This window comes from Drosophila grimshawi, unplaced genomic scaffold, assembly GCF_018153295.1.
Source record: "Drosophila grimshawi isolate 15287-2541.00 unplaced genomic scaffold, ASM1815329v1 contig_848, whole genome shotgun sequence".
Taxonomy (NCBI): domain Eukaryota; kingdom Metazoa; phylum Arthropoda; class Insecta; order Diptera; family Drosophilidae; genus Drosophila; species Drosophila grimshawi.
In genome coordinates, this window is record NW_025063692.1 from 14,544,646 (window position 1) to 14,558,028 (window position 13,383).

At 39.9% G+C, this 13,383-nt stretch overlaps 1 protein-coding gene across 1 annotated transcript in view; it reads left to right on the forward strand.

Moving 5' to 3' along the window:
- The first annotated feature begins 752 nt into the window (after positions 1–752).
- Positions 753–13,383, forward strand: part of LOC6565085 (carbonic anhydrase-related protein 10) — a 34,686-nt gene continuing 22,055 nt past the window's right edge. The window contains exon 1 of the mRNA XM_001991878.2: positions 753–922. Within this exon, the coding sequence (XP_001991914.1) occupies positions 865–922 (58 nt within the window). The 5' untranslated portion in view covers positions 753–864. The remainder of the gene's footprint in view (positions 923–13,383) is intronic.

Consider the following 13,383-nt stretch of genomic DNA (forward strand, 5'->3'; position numbering starts at 1 on the left):
GTTTCAACCCCATGCCTCCACAACCCACTGCCTGCTGCCCCCATCGTGACGCGTCTTGCAGCGTTATAAAAATGTTTATGGCTGACGTTTGTTCGCATAAACTGCGAGCCTGGCTTCGCCTCTCGGCGGCTACTGTTGCCATTGCTATTGTGATTGCCATTGCGATTGCAAGTCAGGGTAAAAAGGTCACCAAGCCGCGGCCATCGGTGGCACTCTCCTCCATCTGCATTTCACACTTTTCCGCTCTCACTTTCTGCCCCTGCCTCTGCTCGGTCCTCGCCTGACGTGTGTGTACTGGACTGAGTGGACTCCTAACTTTATTGCACAGTATTTGTTAATAGCACTTGCAGTAAATGCATTCCGTCAAAACGAAACGAATTGAAACGCCCCCAAGCGGGTCAGGGCAAAAGAACTAGTTCCTGTTCATGTTCTACACAGCTTTACCCTTTGGCTATAAAGTTGATGTGGCGTATGGAACACGGCGCACATGGATCGCAAATAAACTTGTATATGTATCCACCAGTGACAGCATTTGATGCTGTCGACTTAAATGTTTCTATCACTTAATCCTGTTATTTATGGCAACGGTCGATTTGAACTGTTGGCCTTTGAATTTAAAGGTAGTAGGAACAAAAAAAAAAAGGAACATATCATCGGGTGTTCCCCAATTTTAAGTACTATCAATTAACTTAATTAACTTAAAGCTGTACGTTCTCTCTCTCTCTCTCTCTCTCTCTTTGCAGTCTTCCGAACACTTTAGCGAAGAAGTTCAGATTTCTGCCGGTTGATCGGCCTGTGATGTGCAATTATCTGAAAAATCACTGAAGTTATAGAGAGAAAACTGTTGAAACCGCCTGATGCAATATGGAGCTGCTGCAGTTGCTGTGCTACACATTCCTGTTACTCTTGTCGAGGATGCTAGGTGAGTGCGAATAAGAGTATAGAGTATAGCTTTGATCGTTGAACGCTCAAACGCCTGTGCACTGGGCCCTCGGGCAACGGGGTCAGTGTCAAGCGTGTCAACGATGTGCGAACCGAAAGTGATGAAGCTGAAGATGAGCGCCAACCGACACGCGCCTGCATAACTAGTCGATAACATAAGGAAGTCACGTCCCTTGACATGTTTTCTTAGATGTGTGTCAACCTGTGTGGGAGAAATAAATTAACAAAAATTAAAAGAAAACTAAATTTAACATTCACAAGGTACTGACTGTGCAAATCGTTGTCATTCAGTAAATTAAACCTATCTAAAATAAAGATATTGAAATAGGTAAAATATAATACAATAATACAATATTAAAAATATCACAATAAAAAATAAAAAATATAAGGAAACAGACCGATTGTCCCTCTGAGTGCTATATATTTAGTGATTTGATCCGGCGAATCCTTAAGTCTTATATCTTCGAGCATTGCGTCAAACAATTCGTTCTTATTGGAACTTATAGTTCCTGATCAAGGGACATCCAACTCGATCTTAATTTTTGCGTAGCGTTCACTGATAATATGCTAAAAAAGCATCGGATTTCCGCACCCTGAAAATATGTTTGCTTTCGATGAAACTTTATGGGAGTTCATGATATTTAAACCTGTAATAAATACTTGTGTTAGTTAGATTTGGCAAAGAATAGGTAAATGCGAAATTAGAATAGTCAACCGTTTCGAGAGTATATATCCCAAACTAATCGCACAATGCCCGCCCACTGTTCAGGGGCTAGTTCTCTATTGCCACCGTTAAGTCAACTGGCGAAAAAGCGTTTTGGTCGCAACGATGAGGATGACGCTGCTTTGTTTGCGGCCCACTTTAAGTGCGCCTTTCGATTAAACTAAACATAAATTTTATGGGCGATAAATTAGCCGAGAGTGCCGAGAGCTGCCCAACACCTGGTGTAAGCTCCAGCTCCAGCTCCAGCTGCATCTCCATCTCCCATCTTCAAATGGATCTCTAAATGCAGAAGTGGCAAAGCGCAGCAAAAAACTGCAATCATGGACTATATACATAGCTGCCCGTATATATTTGAGCATACGTACATGTACATATGTATATTTATACCTAAAAGCGCCAGAAAAAATAATCTTTATCGCAGCGGTTATTCAGGCTAGCTTCAAGCGATGCTGTTGTTATTTTCATTAGTTCTTCGCAACGTTAAACTTGCACTATTTCCCGGAAATAGTCTGCTGCTAGTGGCATAAGACGTTTAAGATAAATAAATAACTATGTATTGGAGATCTGGATGTGCAGCTATTTGGAATGATTCGTAATCTATTTTTTTGTTGTTTTTTTTTTTTTTTAGAAGCATTTGTAGTGCTTGTATGTGGATAAAGCTTCGGCAAGCAAATTGGTGACTAATGAGCGTGAATCGTAAACACTTAACTACCGCCAATTGTGGCGCCCAAGTAAAATGCCTAGGCAATAGAAACTGTTGTTCGGTCTTTTTCCACTACTTTTTCAGCATCTGTCCAAAATCCGTATTGGCAACTGAGAGCCCATTCAACTTAACCGGTCACAGCGTTTTTACGCTTCGTTTGTTTTCAAACTGATTTCAATCTGTTTTTGCTGTCTTTCAATCTATTCCAACCTTCGTTCGTTCACTTCACTTTGGCTTCATTGTTGCCCAAAAGTCACTGTTATTGTTTTTATTGTTCCTTCCATTCACGTTTTTGTCGCTTACTCAGCCGGTCATCATCATCATTGGAGTTTGCCTTCAAATTGCGCCCAGCATTGATTCGCAAAAAAAAAAAGGAACAAAATAAAAAAATAGATCGAACAATTATCTGTTACGAAGATGGAATACCCTGCCTAACATCTCATAGATCCTTGCCCTACAACGGCGTTTTCTAATATAGTCAATTCTTTCTTAATATTTGCATTTCGGCAATACACGAAATTAATGGTTTACTCAATTGAAAACATATATTTACATACTTGGAAACATTTTTAGACCGTTCACACATTATCCATTTTTATGAAAATTAATCTAATTTCTAATTTAACATATTCGGAAAAATTATATTTATAATAATTATAATGAGCTGAGGGTTACAGTCAATTAGCCTTGACTATAGTATTCAGACCAACTGGCTTTTTTTTCTTTAGTCTAGCAGATACCATGGAAATTAGCAGCCGAATAATCAAGTGCAGTTTTCATTTTCACAATGCCATCAGCGAAAATCGGAAAACAAAGGAAAGCGTAGACAAAGGCACTCCCTGCTTCGCTCATTTGGCTTAGTCTGACCCTCCTTTTGTTGCAGCCTTTCGATGTGGTCACAAATAATTGGCCGAGCGTTTGACGTTTAAATTTTATTGAATGCCAGCTGCAATTGGCAGTCGCGTTCAGCCCTCAGCCCGTTTAATTGTTGGCTCCACGCTGGAAACAAGGGCAAGCAGGCCCTCGGTCAACTAGCAAATGAACGAAGGAGGTGACCCAATGGAAAAAAATAACAAGCGGAGCTACGAGAATTATCGAAGCCGAAGAATAAATACCTTGTGTATCTAGCAATCTAATGTCGATCAATTTAATAGTGAAGACTCTCGTATTTTATGCAATCAAAATCAAATAACAAAAATCATTCCACACATACAATAGTTCCAATAACAGTTGCATGACATATGTGATCTGTGACAAAAGTGTCCCACTCGCTGCGCAAGGGTATTGTAAAGTAGTGCAAAGCATATTCATTGGCCAGCAGCTGCATAATTCATTTGAAATGCCTTTCTGCTGTGCAGAAACTTTCCTAATAAACGAGCACGAGTCGTGAATATTAATTTATTTTCTACTTATGCTTTATTGGTTCTCATTTTATGCTTAAAACTTGCCATTCGGCCATTCCGCTAATGTTTTTCTTTAAAGAGATCGAACCATGCATAAGAAATTCTGGTTGTATTACATTGGTCAGCTTCAAACAATGGATGTTATGGCCCATCGAGCATTACACATGTGTGCATTATTTACGGATCATTTGTGGCTGTCGATGGGCGATGCTAATTTGCCGTTTAAAGTGTTGCAGCATTTTACGCTTAATTTAGCATTGATAATATTACGCATACGCCACCGATTCGAATCGATAACGATGCCTATATCACTGCCTATGCTTATCCCTGAAAACACCAACCAACACCTGTTGTGTGTTTTGTCTTTTACGAGTAATGGCCGTGCCTAAAAGCGGGCCACGCATTTTTAGCTCAAAATACAGCACTAAGCACTTCAGACACACCCAACAACAGCAACAGCAACAGCAACAATAACAGGAATATCAATAATCATAACAAAATGTGAGCGTCCAAAGGTGAGGCAGCCCCAAAATGGCTCAAGAAGTCATTGAGGTTGAAAGAACAGGGCGCTACAGTGGCACAAACTATACATTCGTTAGGATTCCAAATGACAGCTGGCCCACATCGCGGGTCCCTTGGAATATAGTCTCAAATCGCCGGAAACAGAATTAAATTTATATTCAAAAATATTATCTTTTCTATACAATATCACATACATAATGAAAATGCATCCATTATTTGATTTAAATATTCATTAACTTTTTGTTTATAACTCAAAATTTCACAGCATGCTATTTTTTCTATTATTACAATTTTTTTATATAGTTTGTAAAATTGTTTTTTTTTTTAATTTAAATTTTGTAGTCTAGTTGTTTCCACTGTATGGAGTTTAGAAAAGATCCAAAACAGCGTGCTGCTAAAATTTTATGGTCATGAGCCCCAGAATCCATTTCCTTACATCACCTTGCTGAATGTGCCGCACAGGTGACGGCAAATTGATGCTGTTATTGTCAGGCGCCTGCGTCTCCGTCTCCGTTTCTGTGTCCGTCTCTGTCTCAGTCCTGTCGGTGCCTTTCCCTGTCTCTGACATCCTTGTCGTCGTTTCTGATTGTGTTGCTGTTGCTGTTGTTGCTGTTGTTACTGTTGTTGCTTGGGTGCCAAAATGCCAAACGCTGTCAACTGTCATCGCTTAACTTCTGTCGGCCCAAACCCCCCCCCCATCCCCCACGCCACCCATACGAGTTCCCGCTCCAACGTTGAGTGGCTGCTGTCATGTCAGGCGACCATAATCATTGGCGTTCATACATAATGGACTCATTGATATTCGCAGCAAGGCAACAAAAGCAGTAACGAAGCAACAAAAGCCAAGTGGCTTTGACTTTTTCGTCGTCTTTCGTCTGTCGGCAGTCGACAGTCGACAGTCGGCTGACGGTTGTCGGTTGTCGACTGGCGTACGGCTTACAGTTGACCCGCAGCCTGAACTGGCCCGCTTATTGTCCTCGTCCGCATTGGGGTCATAACAGTAATTGCCAACAAAACGAGTGATTAACCTGACAATACACATACAAGTTCACGCACAAAGCGCACAACAGTGCAACACTGGCCATCGACAACGCCCACATTCCATTTGCCATTTGACCTTGTCTCACTGTCGCCAGTCCTCAGCTTTCCGTTCTCAGTTCTCAGTTCTGAGTTTTGAGTTCTTGGCAGTCCATGATGTGTGCCCAGCCAGTCCATGCAGTTGGCATTTGCCTTTGTTGGGTTCGAAAGGCATTGATGGCTAGCTTTAAGCAATGGCCTTGCAGCAAATAGATAGCAAACACATTGGCTGACTTCGATTGAGATCGAAATGCTGTCTCAATAAGCTGTCGATGGGTAAATTGTGCCATAGAATAGATCGTGACATGCTTGTCCAACTTGTTGAGGGGGACTCCTAAAGAGGGGTTTGCGCAAAAAACACATAATTGGAGCAAAATCGTTGCAAAGCTGTTGTGTTTTTATCTGGTCGACTTTATTTATTTATTTTTTGTTATTGTATGCGTGCTTATGACATGCAAAATCTATTTTTTGTATAATATTATTTTATATTATTTTGTAATTCGACTTATCTTGAAGCCTCTTCACAAAAAAGTAATCAACAATATCATTATGTGTGAATTATTTAATTAATTAATTAATTACAAATGTTGAATGACCTGCACGAGTTTTCCCATATATAAAGCACATCCACTTTATCTAACTATTTATTATCTTCTTTACAAATTAGAAATGTTGATCTAAGACGTTAACACAACATATTATTAGAGCTTTGATTTGTTGTTTAATTGTCGCGCTTACCACATTCACACATACAACTACATACAAATATCTTTCACACATACACACATACATACATACAAACACAGTTGCAAAATCATTGGCTAATCACTGGGTTTGGCACCATCAATTGCTTTGGAACGTATTTGCTTACCGTCGAAAACGTTTGTCTCTTGTTCCACTCCACTTATCCCTCTCGTTGTCCCTTCTCTCTGTCCATGTCTGCCAAGCATGATTCGCACAAGTCCTGTTGCCGGCGCAAATGTCAGTAAGGTAACAAGCAAATCACTCAAAGGGGATCAGCATATTACCGCCTTGTGTTCAACAGAACAAATTACTCAAGATTTTTTCCAATGCCTCACAATGGTCAAGGAATCCAAAGGGTGCTTCGAGCGTTGCTTTAAATCTTAGTGTAAAACAGGAGATATTTGAAATTTTCTGTGCTTATATCCTGTACGAAATAATAGAAATGAAATTATGAAATTTGAAATACGCTTCACATAACTTTTATACGATCTTGATATGCTGTACCAATTGAAAAGATGCATCTTGAATGAAGTATAGAGATAAATGTACTTTTTAAAATACACAGATGTGCTGTGTTTATAGGCTGTACTTCAATTAGATATTTACCCGTTTCAAAAGAGAGTATAACATATAAATAAATAATTATATTAGCATAAAATTGGTATAATTTACAGATTTCATGTCGCATTCACTCACTACGAGCACACTCTAAATCTATAAGTGAGTAGCTCTAAAATCAGAGAGCATCGATTTCTTGATTTTATATTGCCAATGAAACGAAAATAAATGCTAATGGCTCATTTATCATTGCCCCCCGCACACACACACACATACACACACACACACACACACACACACCTTCACAGTCACATGTATGGCGTGTACATGGCGCTAATGGTCGTCGCTAGAGTCTTCGAATTTTCGACCCTGCCAGGCGGGCAGCATTTTCTTGCTTGCAGCATATGTAGCATACTTTTCAGCGCCCACAACTATGTGCAAACAAATAAACAAAAAAAAAAGTGCCGCAACGGTTAATGAAGAATGTGTGTCGACGGCGGGAATGGCGCTAAACTTTCGAGCAGCTTCGTCCACGGGTCACAACGGCACACTCACAGTTTTGATAATGATTCCAAATAAATTTAAAGCCTTTCGCCACATTTCTTGCGACGCCACTGAATCTTGGAGGTCCCCAGTGTAAGTAATGACTCTACACAAAGAACAAAATATGCCCAAGACCTGAGAACATCGTCAAAAGACGTTCTTAAGTTCTTTATAGTTATACAATTTCTGAGTCTTAACACAAAAGTTTTCTATGAAATTAACGATAAAGTTTGTATCATTTTTAAGAAATGAAAATTTTAATCAGATCATCTATTTTACTGCTGTTTTTTTTTTTAATATTTTATACGATATACTCTTCAGTTATTTCAACACAGTAATTTTCCAAGTATTGTTTTTCGGCATGTTTGTGTTTATTTTGGTAACGTCAAATGCATTTTGAATGATTGCTTGGATAGCAATATGCATTGCAGAAAATCCAAACCTTATCTAGACAATTATACGCAGAAGTTTCAAGCAGACCTTCACCACAAGCAGCTTATTAAACTATGAAATAAATGGCAATTACTGACTATGTCAAAAAGGAAAAGCGACTACAGCCGAGGCGCAGTGTTGGTAAAAATTGTCGACAATCAGGAAGAGTGTCAATTTAATTGTGATGTCATTTGCTCAATCACACAAAATCTGCACTTGAAGTGCTATAACTAAATTTATTCCTCGCTGAGCACGTTGTGGCGTTCTGCTCCTAATCCTCTTCCGGCTACTGCTCTAGAATTGCCTGGTAATGTTGGCTTCAATTTGCAAGCTCCGGCACATTGCGGCATTGACGCTCACTTTAACTGAAACCAGAATCACTTTGCCCATTGAGTTGAGCTTGCTGGCAGTGGCCTGGTGAGTACGGTTGATGATGCTGCACAACTGCTGGTCAAGTTATAAAGTGGACAAAATGCAAAGCAACAACACGCTCAATGCGCATTTAAAATGGCCACATGAAGTGACTGCAGGTATTGGGACTGGCGGCCAAATGCTTCAAAAATGTGCAAAGGAAGCGCTCCAAAAAGACAGTGAGACAGAGAGTGAGATGCAGACAGGCAGGGAGGCAGGGAGGCAGAGAAGAAGTCAGTGAAAGTAGCATCAGGGAGAAGGCAACAATGTGTAGCGTGCTTAAAGTTTGTGCACCATTTCCACTTAGACTAATTAACTGCGCCGTCACTTGACGCTGTTATCCATGTCGTGGATGCCCGGCACTTGCAATTGCAACTGGGCAGATGGTCAACTGGTCGACTAGTCAACTGGTCAACTGGTCAACTGGTCAGAGAGTCAGGGAGCTGCAAAGCCGTCAGTGGGATTGTTGCAGTGGTTCGTAGCTCTCGTTGTTGTTGTGGCCATACGGTAATCCGGTCATCCGGTCACTCACTCGCCTGCAATAGTAAGACCGCAGACAGTTAGTCCCAGCAACATCATTAAAACTCTTTGCTAACTTGCGGGAACGTAGTGGAGGATAAATTAATGGCATCCCAAAATGTGCTCGCTTAACTTTTCACTTGCTCTTCCAGTCCTAGTCACTTGGCACCACCAGCAACAGGAACAGCAACAGCAACAGCAACGAAAACAGCAACAATATAATAAAAACACAACCAAACAACAAACAGTTTTCGGGACACTTGAAATTTATAGGAAGTGAATATCAGTGCATTTCGGCAAAATGCTAAGGGCCAAACTTGGCACCATCATTTAATTGTCGGACTTCAAAAAAAGCACAAGTGCTTGTTCTTCCTTTTCAAATTGTTTTCAGGAATATCTACACTGAATGGGTTCTATTTTAATTGGCAAACTGTGATGATATATATTTTAATATTTCATTATATCTACTATATATTTATTATAAAATGAGGTCAGCCAGCAATAAGCAATTTTTCAATATAACTAGTAAGGTTGGAGTACTGACGAAGCTTTCATTTTTAGTTAGTAATAATATCCAATGAGCGCAATGCAAAACTTTGATTTTACTCCTTGCATTAAAGTCTCCGATGTGAGTCTCTCGAATGGACTATTCGCTGTACAGCTAAGTTGATTGGCTATTTGATATATGCATATATGTTAAGGTTGGCGACTTAAGTGCCTTTCGAATTGCATGAGCACACACACACACACATATATATATATACATGCACATATATATACACATGCACTGTGAGGTATGGAATTCGATTATATGAAATGTTGCATAGAAAGGGTTATTGCTGATTTACTATCTAGAAATCTGCGATTGCTTTACATAGCAATCAGATACACACACACACACACTAACACACACACACACACGCAGGCAAACAAAGTTGATAAGAAGTCGCACTGCTATTAAATTGATGCAACGAACCATAACTATCCAGCCATCCAGTTACTCAGTTGACCCGCTGACCAGTTGAGCTATTGAGCAGTTGGCCAAGCAGCGTGTAGACCAGTTCGACAGTTGGTTCTTTTGGGCTGGCTTAGAGAACGATGACGGCACGTTCTGCTGCCTTTAAGGAGAATAGGAAATAAAATCAAACGCCTTTGGGCTAGTTGATGGCGTTTCTTCAATTCTACACGTGTTTTGCATGCGAAACTTACCGTTTGCTCAGTCAAACAAACACGGCAACGACAACGACAACAAGAACAACAACAGCAACAGCAACAGCAACAACAACAACAACACCAAAATGCAACAACGACAACAACATCAAGTAAACGAACACGAAAACGTACAAGAACAAGAACGATGTTGTCTCGGTTCGTTCGTGCCGGAAGTTAAACATTTTCTCAAGCAAAATGTTTGGCATTTCTACAAAACGTACTTGGCAATTTTATTAGCAAAAGCAAAAGGCAACAACAACAAAAGTAACAACAACAGTTCCCAAAGGAAAACAAAAAAAAAAAAATGTAACTGGTTTTTTCCTTTTGGCTAGCACGCAAAGCTAGACGGCAACAAGGACTGCAACATCGTCAACGTGCAGTCAAAACTTGAAATTTTAATTTAGCCTGCTAACTGCATCCAAAGATAAAGATACAGGCTGTGGAGGTCAGGGCGTTGAAAAGCCGCAAAAGTTATTCAAGCCAAAAACGAAAAGCCCAATACAGAAATTGTTGCACGTGCCACAAGAAAATAGGGAAGGCGTGCCACGCAAAGGGTTGCGACAGTCCCTGGCAGGTGGTTAACGGGCTTCTCGGGTTGCTTCTGACAATTTATTTGGACACGCATAAGGCTAGTTGTGTGTGTATGTGCATGTGTTATGTGTGTGTGTGTGTGCGTGTGTGTGTTTGTGTGTGTGTGTGTGTGTGCGTTTCAAATGAAATTTACAAGCTTTCATTTGATTTGTTTTGCTCTTATGAAAATTGGCTGCAGCAACAACAATACGCGCAGCAAGAGAAAAATATGCTTGCTGTGAAGTAAACAATTTTACCCAAACTTTCCAACACTTGCATAGACCATAGACCATCAACTATAAGTAAAAATAGAATATAAAACATGATTAAATCGAACGAGCTTGAATGTTAATTTGATTATCGTATACAATTCTATGATATCTAAGCCAAATTTTGCTGGGAGCAATTCAGCTGGATTGGAATACTCAGTCAAGTTATTAAAAGTTTAACTTGCATTTAATAATTGGTTATGTGAATTTCAATTGTTTCAAATTGGACAAGCATGAAAATCGAGATCTTCATTGAGTAGAACTAAGGATAAATGGCATCCATAAACTGGCTCTTGCATTTCCAACACATTTGTTTCCATAGCCGTGTTAAGTTACATCAGATGTTCCATTCTTTTCGTTATACCCTACACAACTATTTGTAAGGGGTACGGGTTAAGTGACACCCATTTACAAGGTGGAGGAACATAGCAAAGTCGCCGGCGGGGCCAATTGGGGACTAGCTGCTAGTCGCGTAGTCTTTCCATCAGTCAGAAGGTGCGTCAAGTGCGGAGTACAAATCAGTGTCAGTGCGAAATGTGCGCTTAAGCCTGACAATCTCAACTGTTGGGTATTGGGTTTAAAGCTCTCAGCTCTTGGGTCTCAGCCCTCAAGTATCTGGTTTCTCAGATTCTCAAGTGTGAGATAAAGCATCCTCAATGATTTTCACCATTTGCTGTCGTCTTTTCCAGCTTACTTTTTTTGTGTTTATTTGAACTGCAAATAAGGTGCAATTTTCTTTCTCTTCTTCCTTCTAATCTTCTTTTCCCTCTAGCGCATTTTTCTATTTTAACTAAGATTCCCTGCGCTGAGTGAATATATATTATTTTAATATAAAGTTGCGTAAAATGAGTTACTGCACTCGTAACATAAAGTCGCCCTATGTATTTGTATTTGATTGCCAATACTTTTGGCGCCAATTTAAATTTTATTCAAAGAACTAGAGTTTGCATTTCCTAATTTAAGGCTGGATGTTTTCTAAAATGTCGAACAAATTGGCCAACTTTCCAGGGTATTGCTTTCTATGTGTTTATATGTTTATTAGCTTTTTTGTTACTTATATTATTCTTAAGCCCTAGTATTTTTAGACTGCATATATACACAACCCTTTTACATTTTCTTAGAGCACATTTACAAAACCGAATTCATAGAGCATAATGTACTAATATGAAAGATTTAAAGTTCAGTTAAAGCTCATATCTATAAAAATGTAGCTTAAAAGCAAAGGAAAATAACATATTTTTGAACACTAGCAAAAGCAGTGCCTGTCTGTCTGTCTTTCCTTGATAGTTATCATCCATCAAATTAAGAATAGACATACACATAAAAAAATCACACAGCTACACTCTGTTTTGCTCAGACCAACGAATTGAAATATACTTTGTACATACTGCATTGTTTTGAGAATCAAAAATAAAAAAATACATTTTAATTACATTTAATTTGAACACAAAAACCTGTGCCCAACAAAAATATATTTTGTTTCGTAATCTTAATATAGATCGAAAAGTGTCATCATGTAATGTACCACGGTTCTATCATTCTGGATATATATGGTTAGAGAATCGAGAAAAATAACTTTTGAAGGCACATGTACATGCACTTGTACTCGCACGGGAATAAAAAGTCCGTCGAAGTTCCGTCGTATCCAGGAGTGTTTGCCTTGTTGCTGGCGTCCTTTTACCCATTGTCCGAATGCACTTAAAGCGCAAATGGAAATCGAAAAGCAAAAAATGGCGACAGGCCGCATAAAATGTTAGTACTGTGTACGTAATTGAAATGGCATTTACCATTAGCCAGTCAGAGGTTGGCCAGCAACATGGGGCAGGTACACGGACAGGGACAGCGGCAGCGGCAGCGACAGGGGCAGCAGCAGTTGGTAGAACTGTGACTGTGACTGGCGTCCAAAGGGGCAGATTGTGGGGAAGTTGGTTCAGTTGTAGTTAGCTGTGATGGTAGCTAATGCCAACAAAGGCGTGGCTGTTCCAGGCATGCAGCCACACGAAACCCAAAACTTAATAAAAATCAAAGAACAAGGTGTGGCAACGTCGAGTCGCCTCGCAGGCAACGTGAGTGTGAATGGTAATGGGAATAGGAATGAGACTGAAACTGACTGCTGGTCACTTGAACAAGCGTAGCAATAGATGTTAAAAACCAACCAAGGGGGAAATGTGGTAGAGACGGTGGCAGGTAATAGGCAGGTGACGATAGAGGGGGTTCAACCCCTCCCCCTCCCCCCACCACACCTGTGTGACTTGCTACAAAACTAAATGATTGAAAGCTTTCACTTGTTTGCGTTTTTAAGGCATGGCGCACTCGTTTCATGTGTGTGTTTCGCCCCTCTTCCATCCCCCATGGACAAAGTTGTCAGTAATTTGCATATAGCTTTGGCCTTCTCTCAGATCGGTTGAGTGCAAAGCGACATAATGAAAACTAATAAACTAAGCAAATCAACTGCAATTGATGTTAAAAGTCCATCAGTATTAAGGGAAGCAAAAGTACACGAAGAGAAAAATCACGAGTCGTTTGAGTTGAATTCAAAATGATGTGCCCCATTTGGGATGTCTGTTGGCTAGCAGAAGATCCCTCATGCTTCAACTTGAACAACTTCAACAACTAACTAAATTATAGATTAATATATATAAAAAAAAGAATTCTATTTCGATGTTTTTCGCCAAGTGTAGCTTAACAATCTGCTGACTTCTACTCATTTGCTGTGAACCTTCTGCTTCCGATTAGGGAAGCGGCTCGAAGGGG